The sequence below is a fragment of the Aptenodytes patagonicus genome, chromosome 5 (assembly GCF_965638725.1).
Source record: "Aptenodytes patagonicus chromosome 5, bAptPat1.pri.cur, whole genome shotgun sequence".
Taxonomy (NCBI): Eukaryota; Metazoa; Chordata; class Aves; order Sphenisciformes; family Spheniscidae; genus Aptenodytes; species Aptenodytes patagonicus.
In genome coordinates this window covers 42,779,846-42,804,699 of record NC_134953.1, presented here as the reverse complement: position 1 = coordinate 42,804,699, position 24,854 = coordinate 42,779,846, and the positions used below count along the sequence as shown (strand labels likewise).

Genomic DNA, 24,854 nt, shown 5'->3' with positions numbered 1-24,854 from the left:
TTTATCTCAACCCACGAGTTTTCTCACTTTTACTCTTCCAATTCTCTCCGCCATCCCACCGCAGCGGGGGGGGGGGGGGGGGCGGGAATGAGCGAGCGGCTGTGTGGTGCTCAGTTGCCGACTGAGGTTAAACCACAACAACCAAAAACAGGGTCTCCTCATCATTTTCCTCTCATGTACACAAAGCTTAGCCAACACCAGATTGAGCAAGAGCATCCCAGGACCTAAAGAACATGTAAAATGACGTACAGAAACACCTTTGAGCACCTCCACTGTTTAAGGACTTATCTTATGGAGGTGTCCTCAGTCTGTCCCATTAGTACCCCCTAGGGACTGTTCTTCCAGGGTTGCTTCCAGGACCTATTTATTTCCTGGGTTTGTTACTTCTCTTCAGGAATTGTGATTCCTTTTACACCATAATATTAAGTGAATGGTAATGATGTTCAGATTTGCTTACTTGCTTGTTTTTTCCAGAGAGAGAAGAAAGACTTCGGTCTGTGCTGTCAATGCTAGAATTGGAGATACACTGGACCAGGAAGCTGCAGTTTAACAGACATCCTTGAGATCACTGAGCAAAGCATGAATGACCAGATGCCTCAGATCCAAGGAGGTTTACCATGGCATCTTCTGAGAAAAGTAATGGGTCTGCATGGCGTGGCCAGAAGCATGAGCCTGGGAAATGGAAGAAGTGCTAGCGTAGGAACAAGTGTGGATGGAAACGACCTGGTCATTTCTGATGATGTCTTCTCTGGTTGAGAGGGATAGGAGTGATTCCTCACACCCCCTGGATGTACTCTGTGCTGTTTTGCATTCCTCGGACAGCTCCCTCCAGCAGGAGCTCATCTCCAAAACAGCCATGCACCAGTTTGCTCTCCCACTGCTGCTCCCTGCCCTTGACATCCACCAGCAAACCCTCCTGCTCTGGACCATGAGGGGCATTGTGAAGAGGTGGAGTCTGCACCCCCTGCCAGAAAGCAGAGGGTTCAAGGAAGAGAGCTGGGTGTGCATGTCCATGCTAACCATCTCCTTCATGCAGATGGGGCGCTGCAGCTTCTCCAAGGCCAAGCTCCTCAACACTGTTCTCAGTCCTTCCCAGCACCACCAAAATTTCTTTGTCCACCAGGAAATGGAGTTCGGTGATGCATTTGAAGTAATTGCAGATGGGATGGTAGAAATTTCCTGGTACTTCCCTCACGGGAAGGAGAAGTCTAGTCTCTTTCCAGTACCCCTTCCAGTTATTAAACTTCACGGGCACATCAGATCACACTTGGCACAGTTTTGCTTTCTCAACGGTGTTCATAGTGATTGAGAACACTGGGGAGACAGAATGTGTCTAGTCTGTCAGGATCAACAACCAAATACTGCTTCATCATCAGTGACCAGGGGGGGACTGCCAAAAAAACACTGGAGGAGTGTTTTCTGAAGGAGTTTGCCCCTGCACTGAGCTTGACAAAGGCATGTCTGCTAGTAAAAACTAGTAGCACGAATGAAGCAGGTTTTGATAAAGGCCTCCAGTATGCAATAGCAGGCACATTCAACACTTCCAAAGGAGAGGGACCACTGAGAGCATGGCTGAGGTGGCACGTGATCTGAAGGTCTTGGTGGACGATGATTGTGAAAAACGTAAGACTGGAAGCAAACTGGCCACAGAGATCACTTCTGGAATAGCACATACGGGAAAGTACAGACAGGAGACACTGCAGTTGCAGGGTGAGCTCTGGAATCAATTGGCCAGAGTGGAGAAAGAGCTGTGCTGGTTGAGAAAGCAGGGGGACATTGCCACCGAAGATTACAAATCTCTGCTAACAGAGAAAATACAGGACCTATGTAGACAGCAAAATCACTGTGATCTCACCCCTGGTTTGACTCAATTTATTACTGCAATAGGGATGCATTTCACAGTGGGAAAACGTTATTTCCTGAAATAACTGAAATTCAACTTGGATCACATTGCCAGGGAGAAGCTTTCCCAGCTGAATGCCCAATACAAACAGGAAAATGAGCTATCAGGGAATAACCCAAAGTTGCGAAACATGTTCAATAAAGACATTTTGGAGAGCTCCTTAGCGGTGGAGCATTTCATGTGGGAGCTGGGGAAGTTTTATGAGGCTGAATGTTCAATGGCCCAAGAAAGAGAAATGTCTGAGGATCAGAGACAACTTGTCCAACTCCCAGATATAGCAGCCGACCTGATGCTGGAAGGGGTTTCTCATGGAGCTGGTGAATGGAGAAGCCTCCAATATCCCACTGCAGTGGGTGGCTGATGCGTTGGCTCAACTCCACACCAAGCTGGGGGGCAATTTCAGGTTGGTAGTGCTGGCTGTGTTGGGGATGCAGAGCACAAGGAAATCCACTCTTCTCAACACTGTATTTGGCCTGCAGCTTCCTCTTCAACAACCTGAGCAGCTGGAAGGGCAAAGATGGCTACACAAATCCATATAGATTTTTTAACTAAATGGACAGAAAATACATTTCTTTTTTCTTGAGTCTTCTAGGGAATATACATGCCCTAACAGTCTGTCCTGGTTTCGGCAGGGATACAGTTAATTTCCTTCCTAGGAGCTGGTACAGTGCTGTGTTTTGGATTTAGGACCAGAACAAAGTTGATAACACACTGATGTTTTAGTTGTTGCTAGGTAATGCTTACACTAGTCAAGGACTTTTTAGTTTCCCACGCTCTACTGACTGAGAGGCTGGAGGTGCAGAAGAAGCTGGGAGGGGGCACAGCCAAACTGGCCAAAGAAACATTCCATACCATGTGACGTCATGCTCAGTACATAAACTGGGGAAAGCTGGCCGGGGGGGCCACTGCTCGGGAACTGGCTGGGCATCGGTTGGCAGGTGGTGAGCAATTGCATTGTGCATCACTTGCTTTGTGTATTATTATTATTATTATTATTATTATTATTATTATTATTATTATTATATTGTTGTTGTTTTTATTATTTTATTTCAATTATTAAACTGTTTTTATCTCAACCCACGAGTTTTTCTCACTTCTACTCTTCCAATTCTCTCCCCCATCCCACTGGGGGGGGGGAGGGGGGGGAGTGAGTGAGCAGCTGTGTGGTGCTCAGTTGCTGACTGAGGTTAAACCACAACACAGTCTCTGGATCTCTGGTTTACAAAGACCCAGAAGTCTGAAGAATTTGAACAGACACAGGCATTTACCTGTCTACTAGGCATTTGATGAGGTAGCTCATCTTCAAAGCCTGACAGTGACTCCTCCTCACTGTATGTTGATTCATCTTTTAAACTATGATTTATAATGTCTGAAAGACAAGAGAGGTTTGTTACCATTCCCAAACAGCATAAGCAGAATGTCCAGCTGGAACACGAAGCCTCAAAAACAGCCAAAGCTTTTGACGGCAACCAGTAGAATGATGAAAGCTATGGAAGGGCAGAAAACAATTTATATTGCTGCTCTGGTGTGCATGCTGTCTGTGCAGAAGAGCAAAACTACTTGCGCTTGAAAGGAATTAGGCAGGCTAACGTAAGCTAAATCTGTCCAGAAAACATGTGATGTAGATGAAGTGTAACAAGCATGAGCAGTACAATCAGAAGGAAGTGCTGTGATGCAAGGCCACCCTCATCTTGATGACAATATCAATAATATACTATTGGGTCAAAGTTACTTAAGTAACCATGTCAGAAACACCAAATTTGAATACAGGTGTAACAGAACTGAGACCATGAGAAAAAGGCATTAGGGGCACTTGGTCTGGGAAGAGAAAAGAAGAAATGGCAAAAAGGTGGGTGCAGAGAAAGAAAGAAGGGAGCATAAGGTGTAAAATCAGGTGGAGAAGAAAGAACGGGGATTTGCCAAAGAGTAGAAGCGCAAATGCCCATGGACAGTGATGAGGCTGACCTGTGCACCCAGGTGGTCTGGGACACTGGAGGGAGGGACCTCTTGGCCACCTCACCAGACTTTCCACCAGGCCTGTGTCCGAAAGAAGGTTGAACTGAGGAGGGATGAATCTGAACAGAGGAACAGGCATGTTTATTATACCTTGATACTAAGTGCAGTAGGATGGCAGGTTAATGGTGTGGGTGATTTATGAGATTTCTTTTGGTAACATAACTGCGTATCAGTGCTAATCCTACATGATAGGCTTGGAACTCAGTATTACTTGCAGCAATATCCTGGTGAAGTGATACTACAAACAATGGTAGTGTGTTTATTATTAGTCAGTGAAGGAATTATTAGTTCCCTAAAAGTGTGTTGCTTATGCTGTAACCTTCTTATCAGCTGCATTTCAAGTCTCACTCTAAAAGGGGATAGTTCGACTTAGGGAGTGTCACAGTGGGGCTTGTCTGGGGTCTCACAGTCTGGGGCTACAGCTGAGCGATACTGAGAGGTCAAGGCTAAAGAAAGGCAGAAAATCAAAGGAGAAAGAGGAGTCAATCCGCTGACCCAAGAAGGCAAGAGTCTGCTGGTGTAGACTGTGTTGGAGCATGGAGGGGATCTTTGGGATTATCAACTTATTTGTCAATGTTCCCTCTCTCAAAAGTGATAAAAAATGGGAACAATATATATCTCCATATCATCCAAAGGGTGAAAAAAAAACGCTCTGCTCTTCAGTGGCTGATGTTTGATCTTGTCAGTGCTTTATAAGCTGCAGTGGGAGAAAAACTGCAATGTTAAACATGCACAAAGGAATTTAGAAGTGGTTCCTAATTAGATACGAGCACTAAGGTGCAATAACACTGATAAAGAAACAAGCTGAGCAATTATAAGAACTGAAGGAAGAACCTGGTACAGTGCGAGCTGATAAGACTCGGTTAGTAAGAAAAGTGCAGTGCCTGGCTGCCGTGATGTCTCTGGGTAAAGGCTTCAGGCAGAGAAGAGTGGCATCTATGAGTAAAGCTGATCGAGATCCAGGCATGTCTCACAGGGATAGCTGGAACTGCGAGGGTGAGGAAGACCATCCACTACAGGAGCATATGCTGGCGAAGAAAATAGCTGTAGGGGTTATTAGAAAACTGAGACCTATAGTGTTGTGAAAGGAGGTGGCAGATGATTAATTACTCAGGAGATTACACTATGGAGAAGGGGGATCTAGCCAGAATGGAAGTCTAAGGTGGGGAGAGGGGGTGGGGGGAAAGGCCTGTGTGGATGCACAGGATCTGGGCTTTAGAGCAGCATACATGACAAAGCCAAGTGAGTTGTTTCAGCAATAGGACTTGCCTGATGACGAGGTGTTGGCAGAGAAATCTCAAGGCTAATAATCAAGACTTTGGAAGAGTACAAGCCTCAAAAAGATAATGCAGAATGTGCTCTGGAAAGATACTGGAAAAGATGGAAGGAGTGACCAGTTATGCAGGTGACATCTTGTTGGGGTTAACCCCAGCTGGCAGCAAAGCCCACCTAGCTGCTCACTCACTTCCCCCAGCTCCCCCCACCTTCTGGAGAATAGGAAGAGCAAAATCAAGAAAACTTGTGGGTTGAAATGAAGACAGTTTAATAAGCAAAGGAAAGAGGAAGAAGAAAGAAAAAACAACAGCAGCACCAAAAAACCAAAGCAAGTGATGCAAAGGCAATCACTCCTCACCTCCCACAAGCAGACAGATGCCCAGCCAGTCCCCAAGCTCTAGTCCCCACCACCACTTTGCAGTTTTATTGCTGAGCACAATGTCATATGGTGTGAAATATCCCTTTGGTCAGTTGGGGTCAACTGTCCCAGCTATATCCCCTTCCATCCTCTTGCCCACCCCAGCCCACTCGCTGGGTACCAAAACACCGTTTTGGTCACAAATCCAAAACACAGCACCATATGGGCTGTTGTGAAGAGAATTAGCTCAACCCCCGGCAGACCCAGCACACACAGGAACACTGATCATGCGGGGAGGGGGGGGAACACAATCCCACATGCATGCCAGGGCCGTGATCTGGTGCCCCAAACAGCTCACATTTACTCCAAGCCCCCACCTTTCCCAGGAGGTCGCCAGTGCCCAGCTCCTGGCACTGCCCCGGCTCTGCTCTGCCACCCGACTGCCTGTAGGGTGGCAGGAGAAGCCACTTCCCAAAGCCAGGCTGTGACTCTTCCCCTTCTGTGGTGACAGAGGGACCCTGGAGCACAGGGTCACGGGGCAGGATGCCCAGCAGGAACAGAGCCCAGAGCCTCACAAAGGGCCCAGCAAAGCGAGGCGACGCCAGCCCGCAGCCTGGTCATGCCAAAAGGGAGACATGGCAGCCCCAAGGCAGTAGTGAGCAGCCTGGCCTCCATCTCCCACCGGGATGGCACCCCAGGGCACTGTCCCACCCCCGTGGCAGACCCAACAGTGTCCCTGTGCAGAGGAGCAGCTCCTGCCATGCTCTGGCTCGGCATCTTCTGCCCAGGCGCCTCCATGTCACTTCTCTGCTGTGCAACGGCCTCTCCTCCTTGCCATGGAGGCTGCATGTCCCACCTTCCCCCAGGGCCACCGAGACCCTCCAGAGAGGCAGAGGGTGAGCGATGCCTCATGTGCCTGCAGCAGGGGGGGTCACAGGATGCAGTTCCCTGGGGGCTGCTTCATCTTCAGAGTGCTGGAAGTAGGGTTGCCCGGAGAGATGAGCAGGGACATGCTGCCCTGGCCATGGCACTGCAGGTGCAGAGAACGTTGGACAGTTGGGCATATCTGATGGAGCTGCAACAGGACATGGGGTCCCTGAGAAGCTGTGTGGCTACAGAATTTGGATGTGCTTGGTGCAGCTCTAGACCTCCTGTTTTGGATGGCAAAGAAACAGAAGATTCGCTTTGCAAGGCAATACTCTGGAGAGACTTTTGCTTCCATTTTTGACAGGTCTTCCTCTGGCCTTTGGGGAACCATGCAGTTTCAGGACTCAGTCCAGTGGCAGCAGTCAGCAAGAGGCATGATGCTGAGTGCAGGGATGCGGTGTCTTCTGCTCTCAGGGGCATGAGCAAGGGCAGCCCCCGCTGCACAGGTACGCGCATTCCACATGCTTGCTGGCACACTGATCAAAATGGCCCTCATTGTTTGCTCTCGGACAATAGACTGTCCTGGTTTCAGCAGGGATAGAGTTAATTTCCTTCCTAGGAGCTGGTACAGTGCTGTGTTTTGGATTTAGGATGAGAATAATGTTGATAACACACCAACGTTTTAGTTGTTGCTCAGTAGTGCTTATGCTAGTCAAGGATTCTTCAGCTTCCCACGCTCTACCGACTGAGAAGGCTGGAGGTGCACAAGAAGCTGGGAGGGGGCACAGCCAGGACAGCTGACCCAAACTGGCCAAAGGGACATTCCATACCATGTGACGTCATGCTCAGTACATAAACTGGGGGAAAGCTGGCTGGGGGGGCTGCTGCTCGGGGACTGGCTGGGCATCGGTCAGCAGGTGGTGAGCAATTGCATTGCACATCACTTGCTTTGTATATTCTTCTTCTTCTTCTTCTTCTTCTTCTTCTTCTTCTTCTTCTTCTTCGGATTTTATTCTATTTTTATTCTATTATTAAACTGTTTTTATCTCAACCCACGAGTTTTCTCACTTTTACTCTTCCAATTCTCTCCCCCATCCCACCGCAGCGGGGGGGGGGGGGGGACGGGAATGAGCGAGCGGCTGTGTGGTGCTCAGTTGCCGACTGAAGTTAAACCATGACATAGACACACACCCTTTGCACATGCACACACACAGAGACAGGCACAAACACAGATCCATGCACTCCACACACAGGTCTATGTGCCCCTCTCACACACACAGACATGCCAATACACAGAGTCCCATAAACTCTGCATTCACACATAGTCAGAGACCCACACACCCCTCACACACCCATTCAGCCTGCACACACATACACTGACACTACCCACCCACCCCCGACTCTTACAATGAGACCCACACACCCCTTACACACACACGCAGGGACCCATGCACCCCTGACACACACACACATACACACACACCCCTCAAACATAGTACCGGTGCCTGGGGGAACCCCAAATGTGTGTGTGCTTGTGAGCCCTGAGAGTGTCGTGTGTGTGTGTGCCTGCCCAAGTGACCTCCGGGCTGTCCCAGCCCCAGAGGAGGAGGGCAGGTGGCTGTCATTACTGGTGTGTGATGGTGAGACCAGCACCTGGGCTGTGGCAGGCTGTGTGACCACCCATGCCAGTGTCCTGTGTATGAGTCCTGTGTGTCTGTGTGCGTGTGTGTGCACGCGCAGGTGCCTGTGTCAGTGTCTGTCTGTGTGTCTGTACATGTGTGTGTCTGAGTGTGCACGTCTGTGCGTCTGTGTGCATGTCAGTGTGTGTGTCAGTGTGTGCATCAGTGTGTGTCTGTGTGTGTATGTTTCTCTGTCTGTGTGTCTCTGTGTGTGCATGTGTCTGTGCATGTCTCTGTGTGTCTGTGTGTGTGTCTGCACGTGTGCCTATGTCTGAGTGTGTGTCTGTGTCTGTGCTTGTGTCCATGCGTGTACGCATCTGTGCATGTGTTCCCTGGTTGTGTATCCAGGCACGCAGAGGCTGCTGCGTCACAGGCAGAGCTCAAATCATTCATAACGAACTCATTGGCTAACCGGTGCAGACAGAGCAGAGGTGGGGTGTGATGAGTGGGGGCCAGGCTAGGGAGCTTTGCCAGGCACTGCTCCGCTCAGGCCTCTTCATCCTTGGTGGCCACAGCAGCAGCTGCTTGCTCCTCGCCTGCCGCCCGCAGGACCCACTGCCGGTGCTTCTCCCTGTGGGACGCTGGAGAGCAGTGGGAGTGTGCTGGTTGTGCTGGCCCAGGCCCAGGTCAGAGGTCCAGGGCCAGGTGCCAGGGCCAGGCAGGGCCTGGCAAGGGGCGGTCATGGTGGCAGACCATTGCGTACCCTGGGAGGGAAGGGTTGCATGGCTGGGGCTTCTCCAGGCCAGGGAGCATGGGTGGATCTGCAGATCTTCCTGCCTCCCCTTACAGCGTCCAGCATCCAGTCAAAGGCAGCCTTCCCCAGCACCAGCTGAAGAAAAGGAGGAGGACGGGATCATTTGTGGTGATGGCATTGGTTTTCCCAAGGAAATGCTGTGTGTGCTGAGGTCTTGCTTCCCAGAAAGTGGCTTAATATCAGCCTGCCGATGGGAAGCAGTGAATAAATTCTTTATTTTGCATTGCTTGTGCACGCAGCTTTTCCTTCACCTATTAAACTGTCTTTATCTCGATCTACGAGCCATCTCACCACCTCCTATTTTCCACCCATCCTGGGGAAGAGAGGAGTGAGTGAGTGGCTGTGTGGGTGCTTGGCTGTTAGCAGGGGTCAACCCACTCCACTGGCTCATAGACTCATAGATCATAGAGGAGCCCAGGTTGCAAGGGACCTCCAAAGATCATCTGGTCCAGCCTCTGGTGGGAAAGGGAGCCTGGATGAGACTATCTCACACCCTGTCCAGTCGCATCTTGAAACCCTCCAGCGATGGGGACTCCACCACATCCCTGGGGAGGTTGTTCCAGTGAATGATTGTTCTCACTGTAAAAAAATTCTCTGTCAAGATGAAACCTCTTCTTTCTCATATCATCTTATATCATGTCCAATTTGTTGTCAGTCAGGACCCCCAGGCTGTTCTCTGCAGAGCTGCTTTCCAACTGGACAGCCCCCAGCATGTCCTGTGCCTGGGGTAATTCTTCCCCAGGGGAAGGACTTTGCACTTTCTTTGGTTGAACTTCACGAGATTCCTCTCAGCCCAATTCTGCAGCCTGTCAAGGTCTCTCTGGATGGCAGCATGACCCTCTGGTGTCTCAGCCACTCCTCCCAGTTTTGTACCACCTGCCAACTGGCTGAGGGTGCACACGGTCACCTCACTATAGAAGGCAACCAGACTGGGGAAGCGTAATTTCCCCTTGGTAAATCCAGGCAAACTCCTCCTGATCACCTTCCTGTCCTTCACGTGCCTGGAGATGGTGTCCAGGGTTGGTTGCTCCATTCCCTTCCCAGGGATCGCAGTGAGGCCCGTCTGGCCGGCAGTTCCCCAGATCCTCTGTCTTGCCTTTAGAAGAGAGGGGCGACATTCGCTTTTCTCCAGCCCTCGGGAACCTCTCCCGTTGCCGGGACCTTTCCAAGGCAAGGGAGTGGCCTCGCACGGACGCCAGGCACCTCCCTCAGCCCTCGTGGGTGCCAGCCGGTGACAGGCACCGCCTCGTGTGGGCCGTCCCTGACAGGCCCGCTCGCTCCCGCCCAGGCACCGCCGTTCTCTCCGGAAGCGGCGGCGGAGCGCTTTGGGCGGCGCACCCGGAAGCGGCGGGGGTTCGGGACGCGGCAGCGCCTCTCCGGCTCGAGCACCTCGGCGATGGCGGCTGAGCCGCTCCGCGTGTGAGTGCGGCGGGACGGGACGGGACGGGACGGGACGGGACGGGACGGGACGGCCGCGGGGGAGGAGACCGCTGAGGCGCGGCAGGGTCGTGCCGCGCCGCGGCGGCCGCTGACGCGCCGTGTCCTGCAGGCTGGCGTGTGGCGACGTGGAGGGGCGGCTGGAGGCGCTCTTCGGGCGGGTCCGGGCCATCCAGGGCAAGAGCGGCCGCTTCGACGTAAGGCTCCGAGGGTCTGGGGGGGACCGGGCTCGGGGTGCCCCGCCCCGCTCCCTGCGGGGCACCGGGCGAGGGTGAGTGGGGCTGTTCTGCGTGGGGTTCTCGTACTCGTCCTGCGGGCGAGCAGGGACGTTGGGATGGCTCTGGTCAGGAGCCTGCCCGGGGCGACACGGCAGAAGTTCCTGGGTGGGTTTCGCGTGGAGGGGATGTGCTGGGGGTGCTCGGGCAGGTTTTGCTGTCCGGAGCCGCGTGCGTCCCTCTGAGGCCGTGACCCTCCTCTTTCCGCTCGGTGTACGAAGGGGCGGTGGAGGGGCCTTTGCACCCTCTCAGCCCTCCTTATCCAGCACCAAAGTGTTGGGAGGAGCCGTAATCTGTGGGCAGAGAGTGCGGGAGAGCATGTTTGTCATGTTTAAACCCATTAATCTTGCTGTCATGCGTTTAATACTAATCACAGATAAACATAGAGGAACCTCTTTGCCATACTAAACAAAATGCTGTTGAAGTGATGCATGTCACAGTGTTGTGGCAATACAGCATGTCGGTGAAAAAGTTGTGTCTTTGGTAAAATGGCGACTCTCGCTTTATCTGATGTTTTTAGATGCTTTTGTGCGTTGGGAATTTTTTTGGCTCTACTTCAGAGACAGAATGGGCAGAGTATCGCACAGGGGCCAAGAAAGGTAAGGAAGGTGTTGTCATTCCAGATGCTGGCGATTGCACTATTTCACGACCCACTTCACTGTCTCATCACAGTGTGCTTTTGAATTCAGAAGTTGCAGTTAAATGGTGTAATGTTAAAGCAGTTAAATTCAAGTAGGAAAACTCCACACAGGAGGGAAAGATGGGTTTGTTTTAAAACAAAACTAATTTCTGTCATGCTCTCAGACTCGGGAGCACGAAGATGCCTGTGTCCAAGTGGCCTGCCCACAATTTGGGCATCAAGGCCTGTGCCTGGGTCACCTGGCCAGCGCTGTTTGCAGTCAAAGGAAAGACACAGGGTGCTGCTAATTGGTGTCAGGGTCTTCTCTCTCCTTGCCTGGATGTCTTATGGCTCCGCTTCTGTTCCTGCCATCACCTCCTTACAGTTTCAGCCTGCAGGCTGCCACGTGGGGCAGTCCTTGTTTTCTCAACCTGGGTAGGCTGAGAAGCTGTACGTAGATGTTTACAGCGCTTCGGTCAGCAGGCCACGGGATCCCAGCATGCCTGCCAGTGTGTAGCCCTTCTTATGCCACTCCTGGTGCTTCCCTCGCAGGAATTCCTCATCATTCCCTGTTCACACCCACCTTCACACTTCTACCACAGACCTCTCTGCAGTGTGTAGCACTGTTCTTCCCCTCCCTGCATTCAGGCCTGAGGAAAAAGGGGAAAGCAGAGGTGCTGGCGGGCTGAGCTTCTCTGTTCTTCAGCCATGGAGATCAGAAAGCTTTCCAAAGGAGCAGGGTTTGCCCATTCTTCCTCAGTCCCTGCAGCCCTTGCGCTGAAGACGTTTTCCCAGCTGCAGATATGAAAAGTCCTATGTGGACTTCTCTGGCTCTTTCCACACCCCTCTTGTAAGGGAGATGCTACCTCATGAGCATTTGTAGTGTTCCTCTTCAGCGCTACTCTGGCTCTCGCCCCTGGTGTGAGGCAAGCCAGAAAGGAGCTGGGACTCTTGCTTTCCAGTTCCTCTCTGCTGCTGCATCACTCCCCAGTTATCCCCCTGTCCTGGTTTCGGCTTGTTTGTTCATCTGTGTGAGCCATCTAGACAAAGACTGCCCCGTTTGCTGCTTGTGGCTGAGGACTTACCATGGCAAGGCATGCTTCTTTGTGTTCCTGTTGCTATGAGACTATAAGGAGAATTGTTACTGGTTGAAACTTCGCTCCCCGAGGAAGCTCTCCTGTGCACGCAAGGCCAAGAGTGGGCATTGACAGTGAAGTCTTCCCTGGACCGATGCATTTCTGCTCATCCTCACTTGAATTGTCTTTACCCTTTGACCTGTTGAAAAAATCTGTAGCTTATAACCTCACCTATAAGCACATAGATACAAACAAGATTCATGTCACTTCATTTTGGTTTCAAGCCATTGATAAGATTTTCAAACTCTGCTTTGCAATTGAAAGCAATTTCCTGTATCTTCTGACTGTGGGAGCTGGAACTTAAAGCAACAGTCTAACAACAGCTATAGCAGAGCTGCTGTATTACTGCTGCTCTCCCTTCTTAAATAGGAAACTTTTGCTGGCTTTTATTCAGTGAAAAGTGTAGGACCTGCTGACCAGGTGAACTGCTGACCAGCTTACTGGTGTAGTGGTCTGCCAGGAAATCTACAGGAGGTGTCTCTGACATTGGTTGTTGCTTTTTCTAACTTTTAATAGCTTGAAAAGGCTTGACTTATGCTGTTTGGAGAAATAAACTCACCTAGCCATAGCGAAATTAAAACTGGTACTTCCCATTGCTTTTTTTTTTATTATATCCACCAGTTCTAGGTGAAGTCATGCAGCAAGTTCTTCTACCAAGTGAATTAAAGAGCTGATGAGTTTTAGCTTTTCCCCTAAAACATCAATGGTTTGCAGTTTTTCAATAGTCATATGAATTTAGGTCAGCTTAGACTGAATCACCAGGTGTCCCTGTGCTTTGGTATTTACTTAGCATTGCCCTAGGGAAGACCCATGTTTTAGGGCTATGGATCATTTCGGACCTGATCTTCTTAGGTAGGCAGTGGAGCGAGTTGTAGTTAAAGCAGAAGTTATTCTCTGCTGGTGCTATATGCATCTCTGGAAACAGCAGGCTTGGGGACTTATTTTGAAGGAAGGTTTCTTGTTCTGTGCTCCTCGGCATGCTGCAAAGGAGTGGTGTTGGGGTCTGTAGGAATGGATGGGATCTGCTGTGATTCCTAGTAAATGTGGACTGAACTTGTGGTAATGTACTTGAATTAAAGCAGAGTGAGTGCATGTGGTTTTCTTCCTCAGCTCCAATTCCAACCTACGTGCTTGGCGCTAATGACCAAGAGACCGTGAGCTATTTTCCAGACATAAGTGGCTGCGAATTAGCTGAGAACATCACTTACTTAGGTAAGGCTGCAGGTGGTTTGTGATAAGGGATGTGCATTTGTCTGGTGGTGCTTTCATGAACATTTTCTGATCTTCCCACTTCAGACCCCTTCCTTTTGCTGGAAATTTTAAGGTGGCATTTCTTATTCTGGGATTCAGACTGGAGTTGAACTCTGTGTTGAAAGGCTGATACAATCTGCTATGTGAAATGTGAAAGAGAACCCTGCTTTTTTTGTTGTTTTCTAACACTGAACTTGCTAACCAAAAGGAATAGTAGTTGAAAGAGCCTGTTCTTTGAGAATATCGTATTCCCATAGCATGCCCATCTTTGTATGGGGACGGTTTCCTACTTGAAGTATGATTTTGCTATGCTCTGAGGCTGTACTGGAGTAGCAGAGGTAAGAAGTGTCATCTTTAAAGGTAATGAAGCTGTAGCAAAGCTAAAAGGAAAAACTAGTTTCTTTCTAGAATGCCACCTGACAAAAGACATAACAAGTAAAAGCACTTGCAGTTGGCTTTTTTTACTCAGCCTTCATACCAAGCTTTTGATATGGATTGTTTTTTGGGAAGCAAGATAGCAGTGAGGAGAGAAGACTGGGGGCTGTCTGAACCGTTTCTTCACTGTAGGCAGGGTTCGAGCCATTGCGCTAAAACATGCCTTTACCGCAGTTTACGGGCACAGAAAATGAGCTGTCTGTAAGGATAGTTTCAGAAGTCAGGCAGGACTGCTGAATTTGGTCCTCTGTCTATGATGCGACTAAGAGATTACTTGCAATGTCTACATGTCAAGTGCGTGCCTGTGTATTAATGCAGGCCGTCGAGGTCTTTACAGTGGTACTTCTGGACTGCAGATTGCATACCTGAGTGGTACCGAGACCCAGGATGAGCCAGCTCCTGCCTACAGTTTTAGCGCAAAGGATGTGGCAGAATTAAAAACATCTTTGTTATCAACCCCAAACTTCAAAGGCGTGGATATATTGCTGACATCTCCCTGGCCCAGAGATGTGGGGACTTTTGCCAACAGTGCGGTAAGTGTTCTGTTTTCTGGTGGAATGGGTTTTCAGATGGATTTAACAAAGGATTGCCTTTCTGCTTGCTGTGGCAATTTGGGCTATTGGGCCATCTCCGAGTACTTGAGAAAGCTGAGAGTAAAAAACGGACAGCGGATGTTCTGGTTCTTTAGAGAAGAAGGACCAGTGGGGAGGGGGATTTGTGAAACATCAGGGTGTTTCATCTGTGCCTGCCTGAAAAATCAGTCAGTAGCTTTCATCTGATCACAAATGTTGCTCTGAATTTAGTTGGTTGCAGTTGCTGTGGAATGCTTCTGCTACTCTCTGATGTGGAATGCTGTAAGCATCTTCAATACCACTTGACATTAAGTCGTTCTTTCTCCCCCCTTCAAAACTTTTTATGCATTTTGGTGTTTATTTCCTTAAGTATCAGTCAGCTGTACTAAATGGTCTGATTCTTCCTCTGTCTGGATTTTGAGGATGTTGCTTCATTTGTGTCCAATTTTCTGTCGTTAATGTTCCTCAGCAGAAGTGACTTTCCAGTTGTAAGTTCAGGTGATCTGAAACCTTCCCGGAGAGCAAGGCCGCATACCATGGCAAAAGTACACTTTTTGCTTCCTCTCAGTATCTTCCGACATCCAAAAAAGAGATATGATCCTCAGTCTAAAAGCATAAAGAACCCTCCCTCATCTCCCCACCCCAAAAAACCCCGACTCCACTAGCCTAGGGAGTTGGAGAGAAACAAGTTGTAGGGATATTATAGCTTAAAAAGAAAACTCTGGTCTCGAAATTCTCATGGGAATTCTCTGTAGTAGCTCAGTGTATCATTCCACACTTGGCTTCCCTCGGCATGAATTTTCTGAGAATTTACTCACTTGGATTAACAGAGGAGTATATTAATAGTGATTATATTCAACTATGCATCTTGTTGAAGTGTGTACTTTTATTACCTGAGGATTTCAGTAATAAGTCTTAGAGATTCCCTTCTGCACTGAGACCCTGAAATCCCATCACTCAAATAAAGCAGGAAGTTTGAGGAGTGAACAATTAGGTCTCTTGCTCTTTGTCACCTGAAGTTTCTCTTTCAGCAAAAGCGGCATGAGGAGCTAAATTGCATGGATGAGAATTGACTCCCTGGAGAAGTCTGTGGGTTTCCTTTTCCTGAGAAGCTTCGTAGCTCTGGCCGTTTTCAGTGGGGCTGGAAGCAGCCAGCCCTCAGTGCAGACATTGCTGGGTTCCCCTCTGCCATGCCCGTTGTGAGGGCAGCAGGAAGGAGCACAGAGAGGAAAACTGCTTTCTTGAGGGTGGGTTAGTGCCTGTCCTGCTGCCGCAGTGAAGGGCTGTGACAGATGCCTGCCAGGTCAGAGTCTCATTCCCCATGTTTTTACCACAGATAACAAGTTATAGGTAACAGACGTAGGCTGTTTCGGAACTTCTCTCTTCCCCTGCCCTTTTCCTGCCCTACTTCACTTCTCAGTCTAAGGCTAATGGGGAAAAGACAGCACAAGAAGAGCCTTCACCCAAGGAAACGGTTTGAAGTCTGCTCTTTGGTTGTGTTTTGTTTTGCTCTGATTTCTCAGGGATGGGAGTGGGATAAAATTATGCTTCCTAAGGAAATCCCAGAGCTTTCCTATTCGCTTGACTCGTGCACTAAAGCTTTGGCACTCTGGGCATGTGGTCAAAACTTGTCTTAATGATTTTGACATCTGTTCATGTTTGCCAAATTCACGCTGTGCTGCCCTGGCTTCACACGACCAAGAGAAGGAAAATACGACAAACTTGGATTGATGAAACGAGTAGAAGCAAACCCTGAAGTACACAGAATGGAATAAATGAGTAGGTTCTGGTTGGCGATAAGAGATCAAGCCCTTTTGACTTTTTTTTCCATTTCCAGGGAATGGCGACCACTATAGTCAGTCTCTACATTTCCAGCATGCAGTTCTGTATAAAACTGTTTCTTTTCACTGTGATCTGACAGGGTTTTTTAAATAAAACTTGGTTTGTATTTTATAGGGAGAAATAGATACCAAGAAATGTGGCTCCAAGTTAGTATCTGATCTAGCTGCGAGTCTCAAACCAAGGTACCACTTTGCTGCCCTGGAGAAGGCCTATTACGAAAGACTTCCTTACAGGTTTGTAAGACCATATGAAATCTCATTTGTTTTCTAATAAGAGTTCAATTTTTAAAGAACACAGGAGGACAACTTTAAAATAATTTTATTATGTCATCCAGTCCCAACACAGGGTCAAGATTGTTTCTCAGGTGCATCTTATTACCGTAATTCCTGCTGCCTCGAAAATTGTGCCATTGCTGACAACACTTGTCCAAGTACATTGCTGTGAATCTGATGCCAAGTTAGTTGCCCTTAGTCACATTTAAACAGCGTTCAGCCTAATTCAGGGGTGTATCTCTGAAAATGTATTGTGGAAAAGCTCGTGTGGTGAAGAGACTGGTATCTTCAGTCATAACTTTGTATAGAAAATGTGACTAGTAACATAAGGTAGGTGTCAGAACAACCTACAAATAAAACTAAGGCTGTCGTGTTAATGTTGGGTAAGATTATTATCCTTTCCACAGGAAACACTTTAAAGGTGTAGCTGTTTTTAGACTAGTGAATTGTCCTCTCATCTCCGTATTTGGACTGCAATGAGATGTCATTTTGGTTTGTGCAGCTGTTTGCTGTTAGATCTCATGAGTGAGCCTGTCCTCAAGGCTCCTTGTTCTTGGCCAAAGACTGTATGTGGCTGACATGCTGTTTTGAGTAGCTTCATGGAGGACATGTGGTTTTCCCACTGTCCTTTTCTATATTGTATATGCCAGTACAGTCATGTTTTGCTTCCTTACAGAAATCACACAGTGCTACAGGAGACACCACAGCATGTGAGCAGGTTTATTGCACTTGCTGATGTTGGCAATACAAGCAAGAAAAAGGTACTGACACTCTTGAATCTTTCTTCTTTTCTCAAGTACAAGTAATAGGGCAGGAAGCCCAGCTTTGGCTAGCTAGAGGACAGCATCGACCACTTAAAAGCTTGACTGAAGTGGAGGGATCTGTCTCACTTGAGCAATAGATACCATTTGCCCATTATGTCGGAAGGGTAAGGGCTGCAAGATGTGTTCTGAGGCACTGTTGTTCTTCTCTACCTGGTCAAATGGCATGTAGCTGTGAAAACAGCTGCAGAGGAAAGTGGTTAGAAAGCTGCCATTCCTTCCTCTTCCCCAGCTGCTTTACGTATTTTCTGTTCGCATGGCCTGCTTTAAGAAGGAAGTGAAATTCCAAAGGAGCCCTTACAAATCACTGAAAATAACTAACTTCTGGGATGGGAAGGGGCTGTTTTGTTTTGTTGTTTTTTTTAAACCTGTTTCTCTTCTCCCCTTAAGAAAGTTACAGAATATTGGTATAGAAGGACAGGTTGCTAGTTAAGAAGGCATAGGAACCAGACCTGGTAACAAAAAAAGGTCCAGTAGTTCTGGACAGATAGAAGGCCTGGAAACAGGCAAGGATCAAGGTCGTTTCTTTTCCAAGTAGGATGCACTGCTGCTTTTAAAAAACGTCTTTCCTTAAAGTGAGAGGAGTGAGCCACTTGGAAGCACTTTATAAACTCGTGGTTGCACTGGGTGGGAGACTGGTACAGGGAGTGTGTTTTTCATGTCCTGCCTTAGCTTAAACACTGATTTGCTGAGTTCTTGCAGTGCTAAGTTGTGTGTTACTGTTTCAGGGTGGCTTAGTTCACAGCTGACCTCTTCAGAGTTGCAGTCATGGCACAAGCTTCTTGCATTTGAGCCATCTGTTTTTGTTCTAGTATCTCTATGCCTTCAGCATTGTTCCGATGAGCTTGATGGACCCTGCAGAGCTGGTGAAACAGCCACAGGATGTCACCGAAAATCCATACCGAAAATCGCGGAAGGAGGCGCAGAAGACCAAAGCACCCCTGTGTGCAGAGGTACCACTACCTTCTCCTTCCTGTGCGCATGGTTTCACTCTCTGTATTCAGGGAGCTTAGAACACTGTCTTTAACCTTGGAATATTTCTGTCCAAAACACTTCAGGTTTCTGTGTACACTATTTGCATCAACCAAATTGTATAGATGCAATGCATGGGAGTTGTTACAGTTTGCCCCTTCTTAAGCCAACCGTGTCCCTGGCTGCATCAAAAGAAGCGTGGCCAGCAGGTCAAGGGAGGTGATTCTGTCCCTCTACTCCGCTCTGGTGAGACCCCACCTGGAGTACTGCGTCCAGCTCTGGGGTCCTCAGCACAAGAAAGACATGGACCTGTTGGACCGGGTCCAGAGGAGAGTCACAAAAATGATCCAAGGGCTGGCTCCTTCCAGCTGACAGCGTGGGTGGGCATGAGGGTGACAGACACCTCCTGATCCCTTTAGCTGTGACAGCCTCCCCACCCCCAGCTGAGACTTGCTGTGGTGTTCAACCCCTGGCAACAAGGCTTTTAACAGACTGATCAGTCAATAACTGGATAGAAGCAAAGCTCCTTGTACCTTTGAGCTGAACTATACAATTGATGACAGGCACAAGAGCTTGCCAAGTTTACTGGGAAAAATGCTTCCACTGTACATGCCCATTCTTACAGTGCAGGCTGGGTTTTAGACTGCAGTTGTGCTCCTGTGCAGGAGCCAAGCTAAGCTTGCACGAGCAGCCCTGCTCTTTGCCATCCCCTTCCCAAGTGCTTTCCTCTGCAGTATTAAAGCCTTCTAACGACATGACAACTTAGTCAAGTGGTTTCAGCCTCTGTGTGAGTCTGTTGAGAGGTTAACATCTCTTAAGAAATAAAGACATTCTTTTGGCACTGGCTGTCAAGTGAAAAGAGATTTGAATAATCCATAAATTCAAGCAATTCTGAACGTTTAGCATGAGGCTAAATAGGAGAACATATCAATTTGGGGCAGCTCTCCCAGAATTTTTTCCCTGGCTGAGGCTGCATATCTAGGCAGGCAGTCTGCTGCATTTCTGGGAGAGCTCAATTCATTCTGTTCCAGGATATTGATGCTTTTCAAAGGTGGTTACACACCTCCTCAGGAAAAAGCAAATTCTTGTACTTACTGTGACTCTCTGTGATGCAGTTACAATGGGCTTTGTTTTTCATTTTCTAAACAGGAGGAACCAGCTTGTCAGTTTTTCTTTGATTTGAACAAGCATCAGGGAAAGAAACGTCCCTCAGATGAGAAAGAGAGAGGGAACTCCCAACCTAAGCAAGCCAAAAAACCCCGTAAGTATGTGGATGCTTTTTTCCTGAGCTCTTCCCTTGAGGCATTGGACCATCTCACTCTTCATTTTTCTCAAGCTGTTGAGCTGTATACATCAGCTTGCCAACGTGCTCTGTCACTATACTAGATGCTGTGGGAATACAGAGGAATGAAGGGTCCTTTGTTTCCTACAAACCTGACAATCAATAGGTGAAAGAAAAGTCAGAAGTATAGTTTAAAAGCTAGTTGGATCTGTGGTGGTTGGGGTTGGGCTGATGCCATTTATCGTCTGAACCAGACTGGCCTCTGAACATGACAACAGGCAGTTTCACAAAGCAACATGTTTCCATTCAGAGGGACTGCAAGAGACTGGATCACGGTGCTGAGGAGTTCTTGAAACACTACTTCAGTTGTTCTGTGCTGTGAGTTCACAAAGTATTAATGAATTGGGAAGGGAGGAAACCCTTCTGTTACCACTGTATTTCTGTGCTGTAAGTCTCATTAGAGTTTGTCTGACTTGAAGAAATTGAAATGAAATCTTTAAGGATCATGACTTCTTAGTGACAGTGTTATTGCAAGTATGTATCTTTAGAAATGTTGGTCTCAGTTATAAAGAAATTTGGGCTTAAAATGCAAATGTAGGTGTCAGCCTCCCCTTTGTTTCTGTGAAAGCTATTCCCACTGCCAGTGGGTATGAAGACAATCTTCAAAAATGTCTCTGGTAGATAAGTCTGGTTGCCTTTGTTACGTGAGACTAAGTTGTTCAGTTTTTACTTATTAGATTTCTGAACCCTTTGCATAGTCCTTGCACATAACAGTTCTACGGGCCAAATTACTTTATGCTAAGATGAGTGCAGTGTCATTGCTCTATAGTGTGCCATTGTGCATATTCATATAACTTCCAAAGTCTTCTGGAGTTTGATGTCATGAGAAGAGAGCCTTGCTACACTGTTTTGCTCAGAAATGAACCCCAGAATTAGACGTTTGGTTTCCTGCAGTTCTTGGGAGAGCTCCATCATGTTTATTGCATTTGCAAAGCTGCTTGTCTATTCTTGTACGCAACCTGCAGAGGATGTGAATATAATGTTATATTTATAACCTAAGGAGAGGCCTAGCTTATCAATGCCATTAACTTATATTAAAGGTCAGCTCAGGTATCACAATTTGGGTGCGAATCCAGGTGTTTTGAGTGTGAGTAGGCCAGAACTGACAAGCGTGTTTGACAGCATCTGTCCTTGTCTGTACCTATGCAGTAATTTTACCTTATTTTTATTTGTTTGTTTAAATTTGCTGGTGCTTTCTTAGTGAGCTGTAACCACTAAATTCCTGGAATTAGTGCTCTTCCATTAAATTAGAGCACCCGATCAGAATGGCAGTCAGCAAGGGTGTGACTGCCGCCACCTCCTCTCTTGCTGGAATTTCCCAGAGGCACCAGTCCTCTGACCAGATCTGCTTCCAGGAGCTGTGTACTTCTGACATCTTCAGCACTTTATCAATTGGGAAGGGTGGCTGGAAAATAACAGCTCTTCCAGATCTTGTTTGCATCCTTGTTCTGACAAATAAGCCTTGTGCTAACACTTGTTTCTCTTTCCTCTTCCAATAAAGCACAGCCCACGGGGCCCTGCTGGTTCTGCCTCGCCAGCCCAGAAGTTGAGAAGCACTTGGTTGTTAGCATTGGCACGCATGTAAGTACCTGCAGCATGTTCTTTGCTACATGACGGCAGAATCCTGCGAAGACACGGCAATATAAAATATCAATCTCCACTTTTAAATCTTAAAAAAAACAAACAAACTTTATTTGAAGCTGACTCATGGTTTTGTTTTCAGTTTCTTCACATCTCCCCTACAAAAGACGTAAGTATATATAAAGTCTTTTAAAAAAAATGAAGCATGGCCCAGTTTTGCTCCTGCAGCAGAGCTGGATTACAGTGCCAAAACACTTTTTGCTGCACCAGCCCTCATGGTTTGCTTATGTTACCATCTGGCAGAACTTTTCCAATGTGAACTCAGTGTAAACTGGAACCTGCTTTAGCAGCAGGATGCACTGTCTGGAGTTACACCAGATCTCCCTGGGATGATTGGTTCCAGTTTTGTTATATATTGATTAAACAGAAGATAAGATAGCTTTAAAGTTGACATCTTGAAGTACATCTTGGAGATTAATTCAATCATTGGTATATTCACTTTGCTTAAAGTTACTGCTCCTGTATAGCATAATCCACCTCAAACTGCTACAGGGACAGGTTTGTCCATGGGCTTATTTTAAAATCTGTTAACAATTTTCAAGTGGATTTTCTTGTCATAGTAAGAAATTCTAGCCACGGTGGTGAAGGTCATTCAGCTGCTTTCCTGCAGAAAAGGCATTCTCTGGCATTCAAAAGATTTTTTTTTTTTTTTTTTTTGTCCTTTAGAAGTCCCTCTCTCTTTCTCATTCCTCTAGTAATTAATAAATTGCTAATAAACAATCCCCAGTAAGTGACATAGAGGAGAAGACTTTCCTGTTCCTGAGGCAGAATCACTAGGCTGGGAGATACTCAGAATGCAGTCAGAGAGTAAATTTCCACAGCATGGTAAGTAAGTGTTGCTTGCAGTGAGTAACTGGTGTGTATTGTTTCACTCTAGTGCTATCTTGCCCTGGCCAAAGGTGGCTTATTACCTGATCACGTCTTGATTTTGCCTATTGGGCACTATCAGTCAGTGGTTGACTTGTCTTCGGAAGTGGTGGAAGAAGTGACCAAGTACAAGTCTGCCCTAAAGGAATTTTTCAGAAGCAAGGGAAAGAGATATGTCCTATTTGAAAGAAACTATAGGAGTCAGCATCTGCAGTTACAGGTATGGTTTTAGTGTCACCCTGGGAGAATATAAACTTGCACTTATCTGCAAATGAATTGAAAGAGAAAGCTCACCTTCAAATTTCTCTCTTTATTCTGTGCCTTCCCAGAGCATGGATAGAAGTCGTCCTACCCACAGATAGAGCCAGAGCAAAAATAAAACCAGTGTGCTGGTTCTGCCAGTCATTTAACTCTTCCTGTTACAGCAGCACAGCGTTGGTTGTGTTGAGTGGGTGAGGAAAACTTTTCCCTGCATGGAACTGATTAAAAAGCCCACAAGGTTTTCAGCTAAGTTGCAAGACCTTGCTCTGACTCTGATCGGCTCACACTGGCACACGAACTGTGGTGCTCGCATTTGTAACTGAAGTAGGCTGAAAATCTAAAGATATATGCAGACTCATTGTCCACCAGTACCAGCCCTTTGATTTTTTTTTTTTTTTTTTGTCGTCCTCTGTGTCAATCATTTAGGTGTTTATTGTGGTGGTTTCTGTATTTGGCAGATCTGTAACTGTATCAGAGCGGCCTTAAACTACCACAGAGATCAGAAAGGAGAAGGCTGTGCTGAGAACTTTTTCAAGCTTTTAGTTTTCAGCTTTTTGTTCAGCTCCTACAGAAAAGATCTCATAAGTTTAAGCCTGTACAGATAGGTGCTCACCTGTCTTGTCTGATGATGCTGAGTGGTACTGAGGAGCATACCAGCTCCAGTGATGGATTGATTGCTTTCTGCAAGTGGTTTGTTTTGTCTTTTCTTCTTTTTACGGAAATATTGTCTTCTCCCTCCAGGTGATTCCTCTCCCGTTGGACCACTGTACTTCCGAAGACATTAAAGAGTCCTTTATCGTACAGGCACAGGAACAACAGATTGAATTATTAGAAATCCCAGAACACTCAGATATTACGCAAGTATGAGACAAGATTTCACTGTTACTTACTTTCTCTCTGTCCTGTCTAGGCTGCTATTTCCCTCTGAGGTCACTTTGTGTGGTAGGGTTAAGCTGTTGGAGGCAGACCGTTGTAGACTTGGAGATGTGCCAGGTGTATTCTGCTCTGGGTGAAGTTCCCATGAACGACAGATGTGTTGCTTATCTGAAAATGATTCCAGCTATGTGTAGGGCTTGCTGAATTCATTCCTTCTGACACCAAACACCAACCCTCTTTCAGTGCTGCTGCACATTAGGTAGTTTTAGGTTCCCTTGGGTAAGAATTTGAAAGAAATCTTCCTGTTACATCAGAGAAATGAGTCAGTAGTGACATAGGGGTTTTTTTTCTTTGTGCTCAGTGGTCACAGGGAGACCTGATCTGCAGCAGGAGCCAGAAATAGCATGTGTGCATGCTTGTCTCTTTCTAAGCCATTGCAGCTATTGACACCCACGTTGGCAAGCTTAGAGGCTGATTTCTCTGCCGAGAAATGTGAATGTAGTCCCTTCACATGCTTTTCTTCCTCTAAAAATGTGCCGTATTAGTACGGGATGACTTAGCTCAGGTTAAGAATGATCAGAACTGCCTGGCTGTCTCATTTAACGACTCTGTAGTGGTAACTGCGGAATTAAACCACAAAAAATATTGTAGCGGTGCCCTGTATGCATCCTCAACTGATGGTCCCAGCAGAAAGCGATCCATCACTTCATCGTCCCTTGGAAGTCACAGTTTGACGTCAGCTGCTGATGCAGCTTGGTGTCTCTGGGTCGGTTGGTTTGTTTTGCCGAGTTTCCTCTCTAAGGAAATGCCTCTCTGGTTAGGAAACATCCGTGCATTTCCAAAGACCGTGCTCTTTGCTGGTGGGCAGAGCAGGCGAGAGGTTGCAGCACTGCTGGGGGTGCGGGGGTCCGCAGTGGGTCCCCCTCTCCCCGCCTCTCCCCCCCCCGCAGGTGGCGCAGCCGGGGACGCCCTACTTCTACGTGGAGCTGGACACGGGGGAGAAGCTCTTCCACCGCATCCGCGGCCGCTTCCCGCTGCACTTCGGCAGGTCGGTGCCTTCCCCCGTCCCTCCTCCCCGGCCTCGCGGGGCGCGGCGCTGACGGCACGCCCCGCGCGTGACGTCGGCGGTGACGGCGGCTGTGCTTGCAGGGAGGTGCTGGCGAGCGAGGCGCTGCTGGCGCTGCCGCAGCGGGCCGACTGGCGGCGGTGCGCGGCGGAGCGGGCGGAGGAGGCGGCGCAGGCCCGCGACTTCCGCCGCGACTTCCAGCCCTTCGACTTCGCCCTCCGGGCCTGACAGCGGCGCTGACGGCGGCGGCGGACGCGCGGCTATTGGCGGGCGGGCGGGCGGGCGGGCGCGCGCGGTGACGCGGCAATAAAGGCGGA

General features: G+C 48.0%; 1 protein-coding gene and 1 non-coding gene across 4 annotated transcripts; both read left to right on the top strand.

Annotated features, from left to right (window-relative positions):
- Positions 1–10,205: 10,205 nt before the first annotated feature.
- On the top strand, positions 10,206–24,768 carry CWF19L1 (CWF19 like cell cycle control factor 1). 3 transcript variants are annotated; one of them, XM_076339538.1, is made up of 14 exons: positions 10,221–10,271; positions 10,402–10,486; positions 11,085–11,163; positions 13,430–13,531; positions 14,324–14,538; positions 16,534–16,652; positions 17,368–17,452; positions 18,325–18,465; positions 19,634–19,745; positions 21,328–21,407; positions 22,345–22,554; positions 23,337–23,456; positions 24,422–24,519; positions 24,621–24,768. In XM_076339538.1, exons 1-14 carry the CDS (start codon positions 10,249–10,251, stop codon positions 24,763–24,765), a joined length of 1,614 nt encoding a protein of 537 aa, XP_076195653.1. In that variant the 5' UTR covers positions 10,221–10,248; the 3' UTR covers positions 24,766–24,768. The 3 variants fall into 3 exon arrangements, with proteins under 3 accessions (XP_076195654.1, XP_076195653.1, XP_076195655.1); XM_076339539.1 differs by lacking the exon at positions 10,402–10,486 and having other exon boundaries at positions 10,206–10,271; XM_076339540.1 differs by lacking the exons at positions 10,221–10,271; positions 10,402–10,486 and adding an exon at positions 10,517–10,560.
- LOC143161480 (small nucleolar RNA SNORA12) lies at positions 23,027–23,168 on the top strand. The gene has a single exon (XR_012995544.1). It is a non-coding gene; the product is annotated as a small nucleolar RNA SNORA12 (small nucleolar RNA).
- Positions 24,769–24,854: the final 86 nt, after the last annotated feature.